This window comes from Haemaphysalis longicornis, unplaced genomic scaffold, assembly GCF_048455015.1.
Source record: "Haemaphysalis longicornis isolate Haplotype H1 unplaced genomic scaffold, Haemaphysalis longicornis Haplotype H1 scaffold_10, whole genome shotgun sequence".
Taxonomy (NCBI): Eukaryota; Metazoa; Arthropoda; class Arachnida; order Ixodida; family Ixodidae; genus Haemaphysalis; species Haemaphysalis longicornis.
This window is the reverse complement of record NW_027526204.1, coordinates 99684462-99708547: the sequence shown is the minus strand read 5'-3', so window position 1 is coordinate 99708547 and position 24086 is coordinate 99684462. Positions and strand designations below refer to the sequence as shown.

The window sequence follows — 24086 nt, the reverse complement described above, 5'->3', positions numbered from 1 at the left end:
CTTAGGTGTCCCCTTAATTTTTTTTCTCGGACTAGCAGAATCACCAAACAAGTTCACGTAACATCTTTGCGATTGCATTCGAGTCTTTAACCTGAGAAAATGTGGGTTGAGAGTATGCCCCCCTTACTAAGGACAAATACACACAGAGAAGCTGGAATCAAATGCAAGCACAAAAAGTGTCAACCTAAATGCACAAATTCAATACGGCTGGCACGTGGCAGAGAAGTAACTCTGCCATTTCGGTGTATTTTGAATGGAGGACTGAACTTCAAGCCTCCAAAGTTTAAAAACTTCACCACCCAAGTTTATATTTAGCTGTTTGTAGTTAACCTCCACTGACTATATATACTGTATTTACTCGCATAATGATCGCACTTTTTTTTTTCATAAATTTGATGCAAATTTAGGGGTGCGTTCATTACGCGAGGTAAATTTTTCGCAGAAAAAATTTTGAGCACAGAAGACACAAGCAAACTGTGGGTTAAAATTTTTACGACAGTCCTCATGAACATGGCAAAAATAATAAATAAAAACAGAAACTCCGCACACCGCCACCAGCCGCCTTGCTAAGCGACACAAATTGCAGTGTTTTCATTAATTACGGAACAGGCCCTAACGAGTTTGCTGCGAGGTGACAACACTTCAACCAACAAGTGGCTGCCACTGTCACAGTGCAGGTTTTCAAAACAGACATGGCTGCCGACGCAGCAACCTGAGTGCGTTTGTTTCTTCTTCTTGTGAGTACATTATGCGCATTTAGTGAGAGTTTCTTCCTCATCAATATAGAACGCATGCTTGACGATATCGCTAATATCAGCAAGTCTGCTGCAATAACGTAGCCATGTCCTTTTTTGAAAGGGAAGGGAACAACAGAGGTAAGCACGACCATCATCAGCTAGACTTGGCACACATACCACATACTGCTACGGCTAGTTCAGGGTAAGTTCGTCGCGCAGGAAATAAAAAAAATCAAACTTTGACGCCAAACTTGAGGGGTGCGATCATTACGCGAGTGCAATCATTAATAAGCGAGTAAATGCGGTGTGTATATATATGACGCCTAAGTCACCGTGAGAATGCAGCCAATGAGCATAGTGGCAGCAGTTGCGTTTCAGCCACACCTTTTTCAATTGAGATTGCTTATCAACAGACTAATTAGCTACTTAGTCGTTAATATTAGAGCCAATGCACCACTTACAACGTAATAAACACGAAAACACGCAATCTGTAATGGTGTGCTAGACTCGCACACCAAGTCAGCAGCTCCCTGAAATCGCCATCAACCTACCTCCAGTGGTGCCCCAGCACATTACAAAAGGCAAGATTGGGCATAAACTACCAAAATGCAAGCACACACAGCACGGCATCGATGGCGTTTTCAGCTTTTCCGGTGGACCACGCAAACTACACATGTGGTCATCCCTAACCCCTTCCTATATCGTACAGTTTGTTATCTGTACGTCGCTATCAAAGGTGGCGGCAAACAGGTGCTCCCTGTCCCACCTGCCGGGAGCAGCTGCAGTTCACCGTTGCCGATATCCAACACCTTAACCTCGCTTACCCACAAAATGAAATGGACAATCCCTGCGCCAAAAAGAACAGAGTCCATTCAAATATTCCAGAATTGTTTCTCCACTGCCCCAAATTATCGCATTGTTGCTCACGTACTCGCTTCATTTTATTTATTTATTTTTCAAGCACACATACTTATGTGAACGAGAAGCTTAACAGCAGGTTCTACTGGCCAGTTTCATCTACTCAGACCACAGACCAGCGAAAAGGCCTCCGGAAAAGCAAGGCTCGCATGTCCACACGCAGAGACGTTATCCGAGAGATAAAAAACAAACTCCTTGGGCCATAGAGTTCTACCAAGCTCGGAAGTGCTTTGCTGCATGTCGTAAAAAGAGCAGAGCACGGCAGCGTGCGGGGTGTTTCGAGAGATACCGGCAGCCTCGAAGCACCGTCACGTGCCCTGCCGTAACCCAGCAGTAAAGTTTTGTCACAGCACACTGACCGACCTCGAGTTTTTGCCTCTGAAGAATGCATGTAGAAAATTTGAACATGTTTCCAAAGCCTCGTAAAGCTTTGCGAGTGTAGCGATTGGCCACCGCAAATACGGAAATCATTTCCTTCCTTGGCATCTGTTGTTCTCTCAGCTCAAAAATTAAAAAAAACAAGAAAAATTTCAGGTTCAGCCTGTGCATCTCCACGTCGTCTACAAAGTATACCACGATAGGTGGCCTAGCATAGCCCAAGAAAACATTTAGCTGTGACATTTTGCATAGTGACCTAAATACACTGGAACTGGTCCTTATCCCCCCTCCTAAAAACCTGTTCAATCGACTCTGCAAGGGCAGAGGTCAAAAGCTGCGACCTTAGTGCCGTGACCTGTTGCTGCATTGTACACACACACACACACACACACACACACACACACACACACACAAAAACTGCGATCTCATTAGATCTCACTAAAGCCAGTTTGCCCACAAGCTAAGTATTTTGCTGCAACAACATTATGGAGGAAAGACAATATTGCTATAAAGAATTGCACAAGAGAGTTTCAGCTCAGTTATCCAGGAAATCATTTGCTCTGTGAGTGACCGACGGCTTACAACCACTTTTGCCGTCCTTTATTTTATTTTATTTGCTGGGGCCACCTTAGCATCTCATCCCTTCAAAGAATATTTCTCGTGGAGACCTCATAATAAAGGGCGCATGACGATTGTGAGCCTCATTCTTCCCAGAAAATAGTTCCCTAAACAGATAATCCGTAAAATAGGGATAACACAGTGCAGTTGGTGCACGTTGCTTAAAGCAGAAAAACAGTGCAAAAACAAACAAAAACAACGCAGACTGAGTAGTGTCTAGCCTACCTCAGTCCCGTTTGTTCCCGTGTGTTTTTCTATTCAAACAGATGATCCGCAGCCCCCCCAAAAAAGATAAAAAATGTACTGAAGGTTTGCATTACGAGTTATTACAGCTTAAGCAAAACGAAGTGAAAAGGCGCTCTTGATAATCTGTGTCAAGACAAATAACAGGTTTGTGCACGCATAATGCACGTCTAACTGCCTCAAACTTGGCAACAACCACAAAGCTCGTGCAAAAAAAAAAAAAAAAACTGCCCGCTGTTTATACACGCAGGAATGGAATGTGAACAGCTGTGTCAAAGTGCACAGAACAAGGACTCAGAAAGGCAAGTCCGAACTACGGGAAACTACTTACAACCTTACAACACCCAAATCAGCACCCAAGTTCGCGACAGTGGCAACAACAAAGGAATACATAAAACATGGAGGAGGAAAAAAAAAAAAACACCAAGAACTCACAATTCCAGGCAACACAAAATCCGTGGGGGGGACGTCGCTTGTTGCACCTGGGATTCAAGGCCCAAACACGGGCCGCCATCGGCGCACACGATGGAGAGAAAAACGCCGCGCATTCAAAACACGAGAGCTCGCGTTGGAGAAACGATACGCTCTCTCCTCTCCCCCGTCGCTCCGGGAAGAAGAAGAAGGAGAAGAGAAGAGGCAGCAGTGCTGCCCATTTTGTGACCTCTTTCTTATCTCGCAGGAACGAAACCGCTCTCCAATGTCTTCTTGGCAGCCCGCATCACGAACGATACGCGTCGCCTCAGTTTTTCTTGGCACGCAAAGATGAAAAAACGCGATGCTCAGATTAGAGGCAAATTTTCAGCGCTGATATGCAGAGCTTCGGATCAACTGGCCAGGCGATAGATTGCGGCATGCCTCCCGCCCTCGCACGACGACCCTACTTGACCTGAATGCGACGAGAATCGCTCTCCCACGAATTCCTCATTAAAGTGGCCGCGAAGACAAATGACAACAAGGTTTGATTGGAAGAAACTAGCCTTTACTAACTCAGACAGCTCTATTCCAGCTATTCTAACCGATAATTGTTATAAGCGGGTTGCGAAATAAAAAGACGGAACAGAGCTCAAAACATCTTATTCGCATGCCAGCAAGGTCGTACTATTACTAATTTGCAGAAAAGAAGCCACAGTCGGTCATCTTTGTTTTCTGCGTGTGATTCCAAGAACACCTATAGGTGCTTCAACTAGCTCAGGTAAATGTCCTTGGCGGAAACAAAGTCCCCGAGGGACTGTGTCACCCATTTGGCCTTTTACGAAGACACTGCCTGTGTAGGCTGCGCAACCGCGTCATTAGAGTCGTCACTGTTGCCCTTTTGGTGTACGTTACATCCAATATCTGGGCACTGGAGCATTGCAATAAGCGGTTTATTTTACCATAGAAAGAATACGTAGGTTGACGGTGCCATAGCTGCTCATCGTTATATCCGATATATTGTTATAAACGGTATCGCTATAAATGGACTCGACTGTATATACGCTCCCTCATTCAATTATATATACATACACAGATATCTACGTTTTTCCTGCATGCATGCAAGTACCCTACTCTGACCAGGATATATAGAGGATTCCCAGTGAACGATACCAACATACAGCCATTGTGACAGGCCAAAAGCTGTTATTGGAAGAAGAAACAAGTCCTCAAGCCCCGAGCGCTGAAGACAGATAGCACTGAAGTGGACAACAAACGCGAAAGATTGTTTTGTCCAGCTAGCTGTGTAGCCAAATAGATAAGCTTCGACAGCTTGCGTCTTTCTATCTCCTCAGGTAGTCGGCAAAAAAGTAGCACCACTGTGTGTTGCTGCTCCTCATGCGCCAATCTATGCTTCGTAACGGCAACCAATTTTCGGGTGCAAAGATAGAAAGAAGTAGCCTCCAAGTAGGTAGACATTACAGAAATAAAATGACACTAGATGGCAAAAAAAAAAAGAGGGTAATCTCGACTCCTTATATCTTTACTTCTTTGTCACAGTCAGCCTAATCAAAAAACGTGTTATATTGATGAGCTGTGTGGTCAGCAAACGTTAAGGGGAGACACTGGTCTTAAAACAACTTCTTTTATTTTCCAAGTAAACTTTGTGAAACTTCTTAGTCTTGCTGCTTTTTTCCCACTGATTTTGAATATAACATTTCTTTCTCTGTTGGTCAATTAGTTCCCAAGATATTAGAGATAATTAACCATTTTTGGAGGGAAAAAATAGACAAAACAGTGCATATTTCCTAATACTACGAACACTGTAACTGGTTTATTGATGCATTGCTTGAAACTAATTTTAGAGCTCATCAAACTTTGGTGTTTGAAATGGGCACTTAAAATGGTTCCTTGCCACTGCTGCCACCAAAGTTTAATGAGCTGTAAAATTAGTTCCAAGCGATGCATCAGAAAACCGATTCTCTTATTGCACTCCCCAGGGTTCCTAGTATTGGAAAATATAAAGATTACATCTTCACGACCAACACTGTTTTGTCTATTGTTTGACCAAAAATGGCCAATTATCTCTAATTATCTTGGGAACTAACTGACCAACTGAAAAATAATGGGATATTCGAAATCAGTGGGAAAAAAGCAGCAAGACTGGCAAGTTTCACAAAGTTCACTTAAAAATTAAAAGAAGATGTTTTAAAACAGCGTACCAAGCTAATGCAAAACCACAGGGTGGAAGAACTGAAAGCTTCTCGGTTGCTTTACGTACACTGAAAGTAAACAAGAACTGGGCTAGCGCTGACAGAGAGTTCCACTAACGTGCTTTGTGAAATTAGCAACACCATCCCTTGGACAAGTCCTGTGACCATTTCTTGCTAGGGTCAAAATTGTGCAAGTAATTTCTACATATTAACCTCAAGAATATTTCCCAACAGCAGAGGAAACATGAGAATCAAATGATGTGGCGCTCTGCCAAGAATCGAAATGCCTTTCTTAATCCAGGGTGACTGCACTTGTTTCAAAAGCAACGCTGCCTTGTTTCTAAAAGCAATAGAGGCCACAGATGAAGCCATGAAAGAAAATTTAGGTCATTCTGCGAAATAAAGAAACTTTTTGTCCTTACCAATAGCCCAGATTGTTTCACATTTCATTTAACAAACTACCATTCTTGTAGGCCCCACTCCATTGTCACTCCTTCCTACTGGACGACCTTTGACCTTTTGTTCCCGGTTGGAGTTACAAGTTTCATTCCTCTTACATAAACGCACAGTTGCGTGAAGTACAAAAAATACTTTATCATTTAGGTATGAGCTGTACCTCAACTACACAGCTGCCAGCAACGCTTTCTCTGCACAACAAAATGTTATCGATGTTAAGCGAAACACTCTAGTTCAACAGTTAAAAGCTCGAACGCAAAAAAAAAAAAAAAACGAACACCTTAAAAATGCAGACGTAAAAGATGAAAAAAAAAAAAAAAAACTTAAAAAATTTCAGCCAATTTGGTCGGTCACAATTCGCGGTGGATTGCCGACGACGAAAAGCCGTCACAATAGCGCAATGCGCACAATCGGCAAACAGACGACGGCCCTGCTGCACGAAGCCTCTTCCCATGGCTTCGCAAGCACAATAGCACTCAGTCGAGAGGAGAGCCACTCGAGGGATTCGGGAGGCGCCTGTGCCTTTTGTCGACCGTCTCGCACGGTCCTAGAAAGTCAACAGCCTGCACTCACCGCACACTGTCGTCTCAGAGATTACTGATGGGCGCGTAAGCGTCCGTAAGCGGCCCGCTGCTTAGAGGCAATGGATAGTGTGGCCAGATAATGGCACTGTGGCGACAACCTAGATTAAAAAGCAATAATGGGGGGCTGAGCAGGGTGTGCTTTTCGAAGAGGAAAGACCCGTTGTTTGGAAGCTGTCGGACCCTTCTTACGCAAAAAAGTCATGCTTTTCACGTGGTGAAAAAGTTACCCCCAAACAAAATTTCAACAGCAGAGCTGTTTAACCTCTTTACTGCACCATCCATGGACAGAAATACCGAGCGCACGTGAACGTGCGCCTCGTGACGAGCGCCCAGCATTGTCCAACTTCCCCTTCGAGAACACTCTGCCCAGCGTTTGTAGCGTGATCTCTTACATGCTCTTCTCTTCCCCAGTTCACACAGAGTTTGCGAAGCCAGTTGCCGCCAGTTTTAGCGCACGCTAGCGTGGTCCTGCGGACAAAACCATCTGGGCCTGCCAATAACAGAGAGCTTTCAACAGCAAGTTTGTAAGTCCATGTGAAGTGTAACAGCTATGTCTCCGACAAAAGGAGGGGGGGCTGCCAGCTCTGCTGTTACCCCAGCCTTGCACAACTAGCAGAAGCAGTGCGCCTTTTCTAGTTTGTTTTTTGTGTGGTACACTTCCACAAATCAAACGAGCAAGAAAAACGCTGATGTTCTTTTTCTCATTTCCTACTGAAAAAAAAAGCGTTTGTCTTGCAGTTCCAGGGGCTTTTTTTTGCGCCCGAGGTTCTTCAATTAACAGAAAAATTTGCCACTAGAACACAGACTGCGACAGTATTTCAAACAACATGACTGCACACCACCTGACAAAAATTAAAAAAAAAACACTTTCATGGAATAGAAAAACTTTAGGAACAGCTAATTCTTCACAAGAAACCTAACAGTGGTAAACAAGAGCTGCCGTGAGAATTTCGACGAGTTCTAGGGTAAAAAGTGCCACAGATTAGATTTGAAAGATTACTTGCGCACTCTGGGACAATAAACAAAACCCTTTGTAAGTTCTGCTGACACAAATAAGCTTCCATGGCTTGTGTACTGTTAGGCAAAGCATGTCCAAAGGTCTTAACTAACTTCCAAGAAGCAACGCGCAGCAAAGTGTTATTGGCTCTGAACAAAATATTGGGCTATTCCACAACTTCGCAACACCAATGGCATATCTTGCCCCTTGCTTGATCACAGGTTGATTACACATAAGCGGTTGCTGGCTTATGCATGCACGTACGGGGAGCGCAGGGGGGGGGGGGGGGGGGGGAGGAGGAGGAGGTGGTGGTGGTGGTGGTGGTGGTGGTGGTGGTGGTGGTGGTGGTGGTGCATGCAAAGCTATAAATTCCATGCCCTCACTGAAGACATATCCGTCGTCCTGGTGGGAAACACACATGGCCGTCAAACAGCCAAATGCAACCAGTCTGGTGTACTCTCAGTGGTAGAGCGCACTGGGTTGGTGGGTTACACAAGCAGCACGATGTCTACGACGCAGAAGGGAAACAGACCGCCCTATATTTGTTCACCAGAATAACGCTCAAGTCCTTTCAAGTTCCATTCATCTAGGAAGTGCGCTCAACCGCAAATTACAAACAAACGTGGTTTGTTCACTGCACTTCATCTACTGTGTACAGCTTCGCAGGTCACCCATCTACACAGAATGGAACGGCACTAATTTTTTTTTAATTCCTTGCCTTGCGAACTTGAAGGTCGACTTAAAATCGGGCTGGCCTGGATTAAAGCAAACATGGTACAGTCTACGCTCGTTACAGCGGATCCGGCAACAACAGACTTTCGGTTACAACAGACCATTTCTGTTGGTTTGTCTGGTACCCATGCATTTTAAATGGAGTCCACTCCGCTCACAACGGACCCGGCTAGAGCAGACTATCGGCTACAACAGACTAAATTTTAGGCGAAAATTGTTTCGACTGGACGTTTATAGCGGACTTCCGCGGGGCCGGTGCCCGGTGTGCTTTTTCGTTTATTTTGGCAAGAAAACTATTATGTCTGGCAACATTGCTGGCAGCCGGGTTGTTGGCGCAGCCAAGCCAAGCCAGTGGCTTTTTTTTTTTTTGTGACCAGCGGCATGAGCGGCAGGGTAGCTGATTTCACTGTTGGATAAATTAAGCGTAATTAACGCTGCTGAACACGAGGAAAAACAGGCTGACATCGCCAGAAGTACAGGCCTGTCTAAGCACAGTGTCCGCTGTACCGTCAAGAACAAGGCCGCTGCCGATAAACGCGACTCCGGTGAGATTGAAAACAGGGCAATCGAATACTCGAAGTGGTGCACTCGGAGGCGAGTCTGCCCTCGTCAGTTTTTTTATGTAATAAAAAACTCGGGTTCAGTGAAGTTCGGCTTTTATTATTCCCACGCATGCATCGTTCCCGTTCCGTTCGGTGAAAAAGGTAAGAAATGCCTCAAGTAGGGGTTGTTCCCCATCCATTGTGTGCAATCTGCCGGTAACCGTGCGCAGTCCAACTGGTCTAACTTTCGATTTTACAGCTGACCGTCAGATTATTTCATTACATCTGTTTCAATGACCAGAATAAAATCGCTAAAAATGTGGAATCTGCCTTGAGGGAACGTCAGGCAGCGATCCGATTTGTTTGACGAACGGTTTCGGGAAAACCTGCCTCGTCGTGAGGGGATTTAAAAGAGCCTAGCTAATGCTGATGGGCACGACTGATGTTTTATAGCTGGTTTATAATTGCGCCTAGTTATATTCTTGCGTTATTTGCTCAGCTCATCTTGCGTCTTTACTCGTTTGACCACATGCGCTAGGCCTTTTCGAAGTGCCGGTGCTAAGTTTTGGAAACGGTGTTTACGCGATTCTTTGCCCTCGCGCGAACACTGTGCAGAGGTGCTGCAGGCGTGTAGAAAGAACAAAGTGTATGTACTATGCATGCAATATCGGTGAAAGTACCCACTGTAGGGCTCATAGCCTAGCCCCCCCCCCCCCGTCGGATACTGCATACTTCGGCTACAGCGGACGTTTTTTTCCGGATTCAGAGGGTCCGTTGTAACGGGCGTAGACTGTACAACAAGCCACGGTAGCATACGTAGTTGCTTATGCGGGGCACAAAGCGCATTGGCTTAGGATGCAATCTCATGTGACCACTAAGAAATAGCTCTGTGAATCCATTAAAAATGTGGAATGTGCTGAAAGACTTATCCGTGAAATGACTCGGAGAATGGAAAATCAGCTGACACATACTTATGCCGCTGATGTGCCACTAATATGCTGGCTGGTGCAGTGTTTGAAAGAACTGAAAAATGACGGTAGGCTTATGGATGCACAAAAAGGACTGAAATGCGATTTCATTGGACTATAAACCTTTGCAACACATTACAGTGGCCATTAAGACATAATAGACGTTTGGTTCCTAGAAAACACTGCTTTGTCCAAACAACAAAAAATCCCGGGCCATCTCCACTAAAGTGAAACCTGGGGAGGGGCAAAGCATGCAGGGTATGAGTGTATTCTTGGCACCTTAGCGTTTTTGCCAACGGAGACGAAACCGTTGGGGGGTAGAGGTATACAGCTTTGCTGTAAAAATCTGGCAACTTTGAATCGCGAAGCGTTCCAGCGCGAGGCGTAAACGAGTGTCCCGGTGTTTTAGTATCGTGACTACATGAGACAACGGTTACGACGACGACATGAGACGCCGACAGCGCAAGCCCCTAAGGGGCTTCGGCCCTAATAATACGAATTCCATCACAAGCTTCTAACAATTAAGCTAAATATCAAGGGAAGCAGCTGAAGCAGTGGCAACTCCCCAGCCCCCTTCTTACTGAGTCTTTATGACGTCAAAAGGTCTTGTTTATACCATTAGCAGCCACCTAACATTGTCAATTGCAGTGGGGCCTCTAGTTTCGTTTGATAGCATCACTTCCAATGCTAATGGACAGTCAATGCAATACTAATTAACGTTTTTGGTGTTCCCTATACTGCATCACTGGTGATATTGTGTAGCATAAATTTTTCCAATATTTCTCGCGTTTCTTTTTTTTTGTTAGAAGGAAAGCATTGTTCATGGCTGGAATGAAGCTTCCAACCCCCCCCCCCCCTTTAATTACACGATGTCGCGATTTGTATTCATGGCCCCTTTAATAGCGCAGTACTTAGAGAAACACACGATTCGAAACAGAGACCGCCCTCTATCCTGTGATTTCAACGAGCGCTCTAACCTCAGTGATCACCCGATTTTCTAAGAATTACACTCCTAAATGGCGTACCATTGTAACGTGCTTTACAAACAGTCTTTCGCCTGCCACCATCGGCTATAGCACACAACTTGCTTCAGCACGACGGCCAACATTATTGGCTCGTTGGTTTCCAGTAATCACTTTCACCTTTTTTTCTCACTTCGTGTCTGTCTTACTTGTTTCTGTCAAGTAGACAATTGTACGTAGCTCTATTTTCATTTGCCTTACTTACAAAACTCTAGTTATTAAACTTTACCAAAATTTACACCTGTAGTTGGATAAGAAGCAAGACAGTGCAGATAACTTCCTCATTCAAAAACTATCTATTGCACACTTACGATTAGGGAACGAGGTTTTTTTTAGCTGCATACAGACAAAAAACACCCCTCGTGACCGATTTTAAATTTACTTGTAAGTGTTTATATTTCGCCGTACAATCAACATTAGGGAACTGATGCTGGGAATAATATTGTCACGGAACACCTATCAATGCCCCATAATGCCATAACCCGTCACCGAAGATGACGAAGAGGATGCGGCTGGCCCAAGCGATCATGGCCGCTTGTAAATAGATCGCATCGCTCTGCGGCAACATCTTGTAAATACATCACTTCATCGTCGCCCATGGTTCGCCTCATCATTGTCCTGCTGCCATGTAACAATATCAAAATAGCTAAAAACATAACCAGCAGAAGTGCTTAATGCGTCGCAGCTTTAAAAAATTCCTGGCGCCATGACATTGTGACAGAAATGTAACGGCAATGTGAGAGTAATGCGGCAGCATTATCAGCAGCGTGGCAGCAACGTGACAGCGTCGCAACAAAAACATGACGGCAAGGTAACACGAACGCGTTACGAGATGACAACATGACGGAAATGTGACAGCAGCGTGACGGAAATGTTTTGACACGAGACGAGGGCGGTTTAGGTCGCGTGGATTAGTACTCTGCCGTAGGGCCTGGTTGCTTCAGCCACCAACCCATCCAGACAAACCTTCACACATTATGCCAAAAACATACCGCCATTTTCTAGAGCATACAGCTAACTTTACAATGCTGGTACTTTTGTCCTTTTCGAGCTCAAGTCGGCACAGCAGATCCATTCCAGAAATCAAAAGGGTACACGCTTGAAAAGTAAGGCTTGCTGAAAAGCCGAAGTCCTGAAATCTTAGTCGCAGCCCAGACTCGTCGGGATGTTCAATCATTCAAGGCAGCTAAAGCAACGTTTGGGAAAAACTGGATATCCGTTAATCGATGAATGAACAAATTTTTTTTAAAAGAGCCTACAATAAGATTGTGGAAAAGCTCATTAAATCTAAACCACAATTTCAGCACCAGTTCAGCAATTTAGGCTCAAGGCTCAGTGCAGGTGTTTTGGACGGCCTATACTTCCAACCAAAAGTGCCATCCCACATATCGATGTGTCCCACAGCGCCGTCCTTCCTTTGATCACATGACCAGGTAAAAAAAACTCCTGCTTGGAAGGGAATGTTCCTATCTCACGTGCAGACAAGAGTCACGCGACGCCTCGCACACATGAGAAAGGCAACTACCATTGTCCCTGGAGCCTCAAAAGGCGACGCCAAAACACCTGCGAGCTTTTTCTTGCCACGCTCACTTCAGCTATCAATGAGCAAAAATATGTTGTTGCTGATATGAGCTGCAAACACGCCAGCCCAGAATGTGCAACCGGGACTCAAACATTGGGGGGCCAGAAAGGATCCAATGGTTGTGATGCCCGAGACAGGTCCTCGTAGTGAACACAAGAGGTCTCGCAGCCTGTGTAGTTGACAGCTCACAGAAACAATGCTCATCCACTCGGGGGCGGGAAGAAGGCCAAGGCACAGGAATACCGCCTTAGATATGTTTTTCAAGAGTGCATTTAGCTACCTGAACACGGCCAAGAATCTGATGCAAGAAAAAAACAGCGTCTTGAATGTTGCTTGGCTGTGCCGCCTAGCAGGGACATGAATGGGTACCAATCTAAATGTCCCAACCTGCAGCCATGACAGGGTATTCGTAATGTCAGAAGTGTGATGGACAAAAAAAAAGAAAAAAAAGGAAAGGCCAAGAAGACTTTAACAAAGTCAGGGACACAGCATTATGAACATTGAAATCGCAAATTGCTCCGGACAAAGCCATGTTGCACGAGGCATGCAATGACAGCCTTTCCAGTTCTCTCAAAGAGTTACAAGAAGCTTGATGCAGACATGAGCGAAACAAAAAAGCGTTGATTTCAATGAAAAATCATCAACACTTCCAGAAATTTTACAAGGTGGATGACAAAGTAAATGCGTCGGGGAGAGTGACAAAGGGAACAATGAGGGGCGAGCAACCAGTACAATATCGACAAGGGTTGTAAAGACAAAACGAAGGTGATTTTGGCTTAGGGCTGCGTCCGTATAATAAGATCTTCGCGCAGATATAAAGGCAGTGGAGAAGCAAACAACAACCGAAGCAACAACTCAAAACTGAAAGGTTACTTACGCAAAAATAAAAAGGAAGACAAAGGAAAATACGTACAGTACACCAACAGCAATGAGCATTGGAAGAAACAATAACCGCTATGCCAAAGTTGGACACGACGAAAGCCTACCGATGCAATGTTCCCTTCCGCCATTACCACCGAATTCATTCCGCCCTCCCACTGTACCCTTGTCATGTAAAAAAAAATTAAAAAGTTTTAAAAATCAACTTATCAAAAAGACTTGTTACAGTTGACTGCAAATAAAAAAAAAAGACACAACCAGATGTTTGGATCGCACCGCTCTGCCTGCCAATAACCAAAGACGAGGTGTATTGAAACAAAAATATCAGCAGGCGTCGCTTCTGAAACAAAGCCAAGTTTCCCCTGCAGGATTGGCTGCTTTAATACCGAGTCTGGTTTTCATTGTTGCACTTGTTTATAGACTCAGTAGGCCACATAAAACTAAGGGTTCGCTCCATAATGGTGTATAATGAGGTCACAGAGCAGAGGAAACACACCACGCAAGTGCTGCTTCCTTCCCTTTGTCCCTATTATTGGTGCCATTCTTGCAACCAACCATGAACCAACTAGCCTAAAACCATATTTTGTTACATTGCTCTGTGTGTCGTCCAGCATAGGGGTTTATATTAAAAAAAGAACACAGCACAAGGCACGTTCAAACTTCGTTTACAACTGAAGAGCCTGCTTCTGCTATACTCAGGTACAACTTGAGAACAGCAACGGAAGTTGCCGCTGTGCCTCATCACCGCAGCCGGATGTTACTCCGCGTGGGGCAAGTAGTGCGTTACTGGGAATATTCTGAACATGACAAGAGCCTTTTTCGTGATCTTTTGGACTTAATATGCTGATAAACGACTGCAGCAACGACAAACAAACTACATGAGAAAAGGCAGACGATATCACGCATTCTTAGCCGTCTCTTTTCAAAACGTGTGCACCCGTTGACATCTGGGTCTGTCACTTAGGCGGAGTGATACGCGAGCTACTTGAGCTACTCGAGCGTACATGAGCTACTGCCGTTCTTAACTTGTCCCCGAGTACACCACTACTCACCCTACTCGGCCTGTAGTGCTGTTTTTTGCAAAGCATTCTGGTCATAAAATTGACTGGTAATACTGATGCACAGAACAGATGGATGCAATAGATGGATGCGACAGGGGCCAGAAGCAAAGCCTCACCGCCTATGGTGCTGAATGAGAAGTAATTAAAATGTACGCATTATTTGCAGCACAAAAAAAAAAAAACAGTTGCTGTACTTTGAGGTAAGGCAAAATAATACGCACAACAAATAATAACATTTTCCAGAAGCTTCTTTTTTTTTTTGCTGTAGTCTTTGCTTTGCTTTGTTTTTAGCATGGTTTTGATGACGCAGCTTCCTCGACAGCTATCACTTCAACACATGTATTGCATAATTTGTGTATTGCACCTGCAACATAATTTACAATAAATTAATTCACATTCTGTTTCTCAGTTTGTTTATAGGGACACTGAAGTGAATTTGTCAAGCTCCTATTTTTGCTTGCACTACATGGACTGGCTCATATAAACACACTTTTCATTGTTTACCCGGGCGTTAAGTTGGTAATTATCTTGTAAAGCCTCAAAGAAGACAAACTACCATGCACGGTTTGCGGTGGCTGCATCAACTAACCGCAGTGATGTTAGGAAAAGGGGCTACGCGATTGGACAATGTCCAAGATTAGCATTCAAACAAGTTTCGGTTTCGGTTCTGTGAAACAACATGCTTAGCATCCGACGTTATCATTGGCTGGGCATTCTCAATATCTCAGTAACTGCCATACTGCGCTTCTGCCATGCAATTGTCGGCTGTAAAATGCCTAAGATAAGCCTCCCAGGATGGCTTGGAATCGTAGCAATCGCTAGCCGAGGCCTACGCACTGGATGAATGCCCTCCACATCACCGCAGACGCTCAAATGCAATGCCCTTTCTCCCATCTTTGGAGCTTGCCTCACTCATGCCTGTATCGTAAAAAGTGTGTTAGCACCAGGCCAAGGATCTGCTGATTCTGGCCTGTGCCCACCGCCCGCAAGCAGTCGGTGCTTGTGGCAACAGCACGCCAACGAGAACTCGCTAGCGCGTCAATGTCAATCTGCGCGCGTTCAGCAAACTCACTCGTGGAGCAATAAACATTACCACGCAAAAATGGTGAACTCAGTATAGAAAACATCAGCCGAAAATGAAAAAAATCAACTTACAATAAAAAAAGGCTGTACTCTTGGGGATTCGAACTTGAGACTTGAAAAACCATATACATAGATCTCCAGATCCCTCGGCCGTAAGCCAGTGAGGCCAGGAGCAGAAACAAAGTATATAATAAATACCCAGTTTACATTTTTATTTAGTTTTAGCATTTCAAGCAGCTTAGATGACTATTTCTTGTATAGCGCTTGTGCAGTAAGCATCTCTTAAATTCCCACAATGTGTTACGTCTAGCAACTGCATTTCTTAGATGGAAAAGCATTCACAGATGTGCGGTCGTGCTGCTAAACGCTGTGCTAGTTCACCCAGGGACAAAAGGGCTTCCCGCACCCTGGTTTTACGCTGTAAATAAAAATTTCTGGTGATTTTAACTCCTCAGTACCTATACTAACCTGACTCTTCTCCCACCTTCGATTGGCCTTAGATTTTTCTCGTAGCGTACCAGTCAGCGAAGAATTGCATGTGCGCTTGTGTGGAGTGACCTGGACTTGGAGCTTGATACAGTGTACAAAACTAACCATCTAAGTGCACATTCTTCCTGACATGCCGTGGCTTAGTTTCAACTGAGCGAATGAATTGCGACGACCCGCCGGCCGACTAAACGCTAAGCCGACTGATTCTGTCGGAGTGTTCGCGAGCCGTGCAGTAGCGCAGTCAAGCCAAGCCATCCTGTTTTGATGTCATGCAAGAGAAGATGCACAGATGCAGAGAGGAGGACAGCACCTTCAAGTTGACTTTTCTACAGAATAAAGTCGCGTCAATGCGGCGAGAGTGGATAAAGCATGGCGCAGAGACTCCACAGACAACAATTTGCGCTAGCAATCCCACAATGTTTACAAATCCCTTCAGCGTCCCTTTTAAAATGCTTTAGGACACGTGATTGGCGGCAGCGATTCCCTATTTTAATCATTTTAAAGGAAAATCTGCTGACGGTAATAAATTGGAGGAAAACTTCCACTGGTGTGTGCCATTTGTAATCAAGTACCGCATTTACTCGCGTAATGAACCCACTTGCATAATAAATGCACCCCCAACTTTGATATCCTGCGGTCCTACAAATGGCCGCCATAGTGTAGCTTTCCCGCTTCACTCGCTCCCCCCTGGTGATTATTGCACATGCAACCTAGAGCCATCTCTTGGAGTAAAAATGAACAATCCCGCACGGCGCCATAAAACAGCCAATCAAAACGACGCTTAGTGAGCGGCCCTACTTTCTTTCTGGCAGCCATTCCCACTCAGTGACAGCATTGCCAGTTGCATACTTTTCTGCTTGTCTCACACTTTACAGTTGGAGATGTGCTGAAATGTCGGTGACACGAGATGTCGGTGACACGGCCGGTTTTAATTTTAAGTTAAGGGGGCACAAGGGCCTTTGATCAAAAGCCTTATTTTTACAGTTTCGTCGTTTCGCATGAAATGATCAGGACACAAGCACAAACCATAGCCAGGAAGCACAAAATCACCTCCACTGCTTTTACAGTGAGCAACGGGTAGACAAGACGCTTCACACGGCGCAACGGACTGTGCTTGAGGAGGCACACATCGTTTTGTGAGCGGCTTCCCCCTTGCTACGAAAAAAAAGGCGGTGGCCTGCCGTGGGACCGAGCGTTTGATTTGATTGATTGATTGTAGGGTTTAACGCGCCAATGCAACGCAGGCGAAGAGGCGCGCCATAGTGGAGGGCTCCGGATTAATTTTGAACACCTGGGGATCTTTAACGTGCGCCGAAATCTCGCACACACGGGCGTTTTTGCTTTTCGCCTCCATCAGAAAAGCAGCCGCCGCAGCCGCGAATCAAACCCGTGACCTCGTTGCTCGGGACCGAGAGTTCATCCTGTCGTAAATAGGGAACACTGACCAGATACCGTAAAAACCCGCGTATAATACGGACCCGCGTATAATACGAGGTGTAATTCGGGGACAGCAAAATCAGAAAAAAATGTTTTCATCCGTATATAACACGAGGTAAAGAGCACAGAAAATATTTATTTGCACTGAAGTTACCATTCAGTCATTGTCAGTTTTCGCTGGCACTGTCTTTCAACGTCCGATCAGTCATCGTCAGGTTCGCTGCCACTGTCTCCTGAAGTCGTCTTGTTGGAAATGTCTTCCCACAGAAAGTGGTCCTCAGTGCCTTCAAGGGCGTTCGAGATGCCGCATTTCTTAAAAGAGCGACTGACGAGCTCCTCTGGGATGCTGGCCCACGCATCCGCGATCCAGCCACAAAGCACCGCTGGAGAAGCCCGCGTCAGCCATACGGTAGCTGTCACTTACGGGTCTCTTGACCTCGTCCACTCTTGGTAGCAAGACCTGATGCAGTCTTTGATAGGCTTGTTGATGCAAACGTTTAGCGGATGCAGCTGGGATGTCATTCCTCCTGGAATGACAATGAGTTCGATGCGGGGTTCGCGCAACAACAACTTCACAGAATCGGCCAGGTGGCAGCGAAAGGCGTCCAACACGAGCACTGACGGGAACCCCCAACAGTGCTCCAGGCCGCCGACACCACACAGACTTTATCCAGTCAAGCACCAGTTGCTTTCTCCCCCCACGAATGCTGCCTTCGGTGACGCCGAACTGACGTCCTGCGGCGCAATTCCTGATGGTCTCGGCATATAAAATAATTTTTATTTTAATTGCCGCTGAATACTGCCTTCGTGCACCCGACATCGTGATAGACTTGCGGTGAATGTGCCGATCCTTCGTGTGGACAAAACAATCAAAATGGCGCCGGCTGAGAGAAGCAGCAACCAGCTAACGCCACCGCAAGAAGGCCCACCCTCCGCTGAAACCAAAACCGAAAGTGCAAATTTTCGGCTTAAAACTTTGGGATCCACATATAATACGAGGCACAAATTTTACATAGTAAAATTTGGAAAAAAAACCTCGTATTATACGCGGGTTTTTACGGTACCCATCAACTTCAACATACCCACGAGCCGGACGATCGAACAATGAAGTTCTCGTCAAAACAACAGGCCCCAAAAAGCAGCGCTCCACGGTTATTACAAAAATTACAAAGTTAATAAAAGCGCAACTGCAGTTTCACCAGCAATGCCACTAATTTATAAAGCCTGCGGGAGAAAGGAGAACAAAAAGCTTCAGCATGAAGCTCACTTTTTCCTCAAAACACTGACAAAAACTTCACTGAAGCAACATTATTCAAACACGACAAACGTTCACAGAACAGTTGCAAGCGACTCCACCATGACTGATCAGCCTTACTATGACCGGTCATGTGGCAGCTACGAAACACAGCGATGAGGGGAATTCTGAAAAAAAAGTGTCAGTTTAGGGACGTGTCCCGATATTTGTCTAAGACTACTCTTCAAATCTAACGCAGGCGCCCGAGAGCTGGATCATGTAATGATGACTTTAGCGCAACCTTGCCAGCTGCAAGAACATACCATGCAGAACATACCATACCTGGCTGCATACCATGCAGCCAGGTATGGTATGCATGGTATGGTATGGTATGGTATGCAAACCTGGCATGCAGCCAGGTTTGGGCTGCCTGGCTGCATACCATGCAGCCAGGCAGCCCAAACCTGCACACTATCCAGCCTACAAGCTTTTAAGCCCCGAGAAAATGCTTGTTTGGCAACCAGCAATACTCGCACACCTGTCTGCCTTCTGGTATTTCTTGCAAAGCTGATGGTTAGCAAACCATCAACCTCTTCAGCACTCATTAAAGCTATCTCACTCTCGCACGCTCTCTCTTTCCCTTGCATTCAGCTCTTCGTCAATATTATTCTGCTCTGCTTACAATCCAGCTGGCCGGCAACAAAAACTTCACCCTCCCTTCCTAAAGTTCAAAGGAGTGCAGAAGCTAGCAGTGCATCCAACCTTCGCCGAAAGAGCGTCGAATTGATCTTCAAACCTTTGAAGTCCCAAACCGCAAATGAAGAACAAACCTGTCTGACAATTTTTCACACACTAAGTAAAACGCATCTACGAATGATTTAAACGAATACCGATGCGTGGTTTATGAGATAAACGTATACTACCGTGCTCCTTTTTCACGATCGATGTGCGTATTGTCTGATCTGGAACCATTCTTCCTTCGCAATTTTCAAACAACCGTTTTGACACAATGGAAGGCCGGTTTCCCGCACGCACTGTGTGTCCAGAGACCTTATCAGAGCTTTTCGGTCGACCAACCAGTCTATGGGGAAACGCATCAGTTCTTGGACAGGACGCCACCGGTCTCAATAAGAAAGCTACCGCTTTAAAAAAAAAGGCCGAGCCCAGACTTACCCGACAGGGCCCCCTCGACAATGCTTGACGGAACGCTGTACGCCGTCACAGTGGGCTGCTGCGGTGGTTGGTGCTGCTGCTGCGCTGGCTGGTGCTGCTGCTGGTCGGCCGCCACATCCGGGTGGGCCATCGGCTGCGGATCGGCGTGGCTGTCGGTCGGCTGCGGCTGCTGCACCGCCGCTGCAGCTGGCGGTTGCACGGGCACCGCCTGCGGTGCCTGCGCGGGTGCCTGCTGCTGCTGCTGCTGCTGCTGTTGCTGTTGCTGCTGTTGCTGCGGCGTTGCTGTCGGCTGCTGCAGCGCCTGTGAACACCCGAGGAAAACAAAACGGAATAGAAAACCCCTCTGGCTATGGACCAAAAAAGACAGAGGGAGTGGGGCAACTACCTAGGCCAGTTGCTACACTGCGAAGGTGGGTGCAGACCAGCAAAAAAAGATGCAACAACAAGCACGGAACGGAGGAGAGACAACACACACCCTGGACTACTAGCAACTGACATTTACTTGAGAAAAAGGTCTGGCTGACGATTCTTGCGATACTCCCTAGTGCAAAATCTGTGTGCAGGGTCTTCTGGGTGACAGCGCACACCTGCTGCGTCTCACAAAGTGATCACTGCATCAGCGAAGTCTCATAGCGCGTCCCTGTGGGGAACCATGTCTCGCGCCTTTCGCCGTACTTTCATCCTCCGCTTTCCTGTTGGCTCAATCTTTCTAGCCTCTTCGTTCTCTCGGTTATCTCATAGTGCATCGCCACCGGAGAGAATGCCTCACACTGACTCGGCACACCGCCCTCCCCCTCACACTTTTGCCATGCTTTCCTCCTTGGCTTTCCTGCTCATTCTTATCTCATTTGTCTTCAGAGTCCCCTTCGTTTGCTCGGCCGCAACAAGGAACGACAGCGCCGTGAAACCACAGGAGTGGGCGCTTGACGGCCAACTGCACTCAAATTATCCCGGCCAAATTTACTTTGAACGTACCGCACGTACCACAAAACTAACAACTGGGCCATGACTGGTAGCCCCGTGCAATGCATTCTTCATTAGTTAGAAACGTTAAAAAGAGCTTCGTCGCAGGCGACGCTGCACCTGCCAGTAGATCGCGCAAACAGCCACGAAGCGGAAGTGACATTGCGGCCGGCCCTGGGCTTTTTCCTACGGCCAATCAGGAGAACTGATCGGGCTACGCTCGGTGCGCTTTTCTTGTGGTCTGCGGCAAGTGCGAAGCATTGCGCGCAGGCTTTTTCTGGCCGGCCGGGCGGCTGCGTGTGGCCGCTTGCTCGCCGGCTGGAACGTCCCTTCAGCACGGCCGTAATGGCCACGCTCTTCTCAAGTTCAGCCTCAAAATATCCGATGGACATTTGTACCGCAGATATGCGTGCTTCAGCTGTCATATTTTGTATCTTGGAGTATTTTTATGCACACTACGCGCAGATAACGTTTTCAAGAGGTTGAAATTTTGAGCGCAGTTGGCGATACAAAACGATACAACCCGTGAACAAATCCATGCCAACACATGTGCAGTAAGCACACATCTTTTGATAAATATGCTATCATTCTACTTTTCTTCCTTCTTCCTAAGCGTCAGCTCAGCCTTATAGGAAGGCTTTATTATTGAGGGGAATAGCGAGAGGAAGAAAAAGACAGAGAGACAAGACGGAGAAGAGGATGGAGAGGAAAAGGATCAGCATCCTCCTCACCGGGGGGGCGGCGGCGGCCGAGACTGCGGCGGCCTGCATCTGGAGGTGCTGCCGGTCGCGGACGAGGGCGGCGATCTGGTTGCGGATGAGCATGGCTACGATGCGGGCGTCCTCGTCCATGATGATGCCCGTGAGGGCCATGGCCTTGGCGATCTCGTCGGGGTTGTCCCCCTCGACGTGGAACTCGAACTGGATGGCCTCGTTCTCGCGGTGCTTGTCCTTGCGCTTCTTGGGGTCCAGCACGCGCAGCCGCAGCTCCACCTTCTCCCCGCCGCCCGCCAGACTCTCCTCCCGGTTGACGAACTCCACCTTGAGGCCCATGTCCTCCTGGAAGAAGTCCAGCTGCAGCAGCTCCTTCACCGTTGGCCTGCGGGAAGATGGGGAGGGGACGAGGAAGAGGATGTAGTCATCCCGATGCTCTGCGTCCTCCGAGCACATTCACGTCCGGGGGAAAACGGCATTAGGTGCCCACCCGTCTTTCGCAAAGGACAATAGCGACCATTGATTGATTGTAGGGTTTAACGCACCGACGCAACGGAGGCGATGAGGCGTGCCATAGTGGAGGGCTCCGGATCAATTTTGACCCCCTTGGGATCTTTAACGTACGCCGAAATCGACAATAGCGACCAAGGCAGCCATCCTGTTCCTGCCTAAATAATTGTTGCGGAGCAGGGAAAAGGCCTACTTAAAAGTTATGCACAGAGAATAATCTATTTACAAATAATTTACAAGGCAGGTTCAGGCAGCTAGGTCATTCTGCTCGTGCACTCGCTAGTCCGCCGCAGCGGCGCAGTCTTCTTCGGCAGCTGGCTAGGCTGCCCACACAAACATGGTACATTTTGGGGGGTTGCACCCCTTGCATCGGAGCTGTTGATCTCAGTTTTCTGGTAACCACCCTGTGGCAATATCCATCCTAGTCTTAAAAGTAACAATGAAGCAAACTTTAATTTGTAGATGCTCTGCATAGTTTACAACCGTTTACTTTGTTCTGTAACCAGTGGCAAAGCCTGCATTCATTCCCACAGCTGAACTAGAACAAACACCAGGGGGTCTTCGCAAGCTACTACAGCGATGTTTCGATCGTATCTGAAGCTATCCCAGTTGTACTCAGTTTTGGTGTTGACCTACTGTGCTCATCCTTTGCTTTCGGGTGCAACATGGGTGGCTACCTCCCAAGTGCACCCTCTCACCGCACATCAACACGACCATACTGTGAAGGGAGGATGGGGGAAGGGAAAAAAACAGCCCTTCTGCAAAAACATCTAAACTTGGTGACAAAATCAGCTCAGGGCGATTACAACTCTCAGCCGGGAGATCTTGTAACTTGGCAAATGAAAGGGACATTAAGGCAGCTGATGCTTTCCGTTCAGATAAAAAAACTTCTGCTCCTACAAACATAACGGGTAAAGCAGCGCTCTAGAAAAAGATGCACAGCCTTTGTAAAATTTCCTAGACCATTCCAAAACTGCATAGGTCACAATAAATCCAAAGTACAAGCTTACCTGTCAAGCAAGGCTGAAACATTTTATCCCGGGAAGCTAGAGGAAACACATTTCTCTAAAATTAAAATATTCTGGCCATAGCTGAATGTTAGGCTTATTGTTTGAATTCTTCATGACCCAGAGACCTTTGGCTTGGCCTACAAAATTTCGACAAAGACTGTAGGTCTGACTAACCAGCCCAATGCCTTCACTTTCACAATACACCCAACAATGGAAAAACGTAGAGGTGTTTAATAACAAACAACTTATTGAGATGCCGCAACTAAGAAGATATTGTCGATAAAGCATGGTCGAGCCTTCTTAAAACGAACTCGGAGGTAATACATTAAAGGCCAAATTCACAATAAGTGGGTTTTTATTGCGCAATAATATGCTGTCATGGCCACCGAACTCTCATCGTAATAGGTGCGACCGCTTTAAGCGAGATCGCTTGTAGGAGGGTGCGACTGTACTCAAATCAAGTACTCCGCAAAAAGTGATTAATGGCTGTGGTTCATGTCTCGTCTCGTGCCTCACTTCCCAAGTCCAGTTAATATAGTTGAGAAAACAAGACAGCTAGCCACCGCAGAGATTCATTAGCCCTCAGGATCCCTTCCCAGACCCCTTCTGTGCCTCGAGAAGTGAGCCGTCGACCCAAAACTACGTTTAAGGGGGGCACACTGGTCTTGAGATTTTTTTTTTTTTTTTTTTTGCTTTTTAATTAATTTTGAGGAAACTTTGTGGGCTTGTTCAGTTTTTTTAGCAGATTTCAAATATCTAATTAGTTCTAATGTGAGACAACTAGTTTCCGAGTTAATTAATAACATTCCTTGATTGTTCTTGAGAACAATAGGGAAAAAAAAAACTATTCAACAAAAGATTACCATGAAGACATGAAGAGATACCAGAAGCTGTGTAGAAGGAAATATGGGAAGCAGATTTTTTGTTTTGCAATCACATACACGTTTACATAAATTCTAACTTCAAAGTTTGAACTACTCTCGCTAACCAATCAAAAATAATGCTAATAAAACAACTACTGAAACACAAAATGCAAAATCTGCTTCCCATATCGCATGGTTTAAACACTCAGCTTCACAGTGCAAAAGAAATGATCTTCATAGCTGCATTACACGCTGGGATGTACCTCTCGA

At 46.2% G+C, this 24086-nt stretch overlaps 1 protein-coding gene across 10 annotated transcripts in view; it reads right to left on the bottom strand.

The window, feature by feature from the left end:
* Positions 1-24086, bottom strand: part of Wnk (Wnk kinase) — a 202495-nt gene that overhangs the window by 51317 nt on the left and 127092 nt on the right. For all 10 annotated transcript variants that reach the window (XM_077690157.1, XM_077690152.1, XM_077690154.1 and 7 more), the window contains exons 6-7: positions 21452-21818; positions 19758-20058 (exon numbers count right to left, since the gene is read on the bottom strand). In XM_077690157.1, the coding sequence (XP_077546283.1) occupies positions 19758-20058; positions 21452-21818 (668 nt within the window). The remainder of the gene's footprint in view (positions 1-19757; positions 20059-21451; positions 21819-24086) is intronic.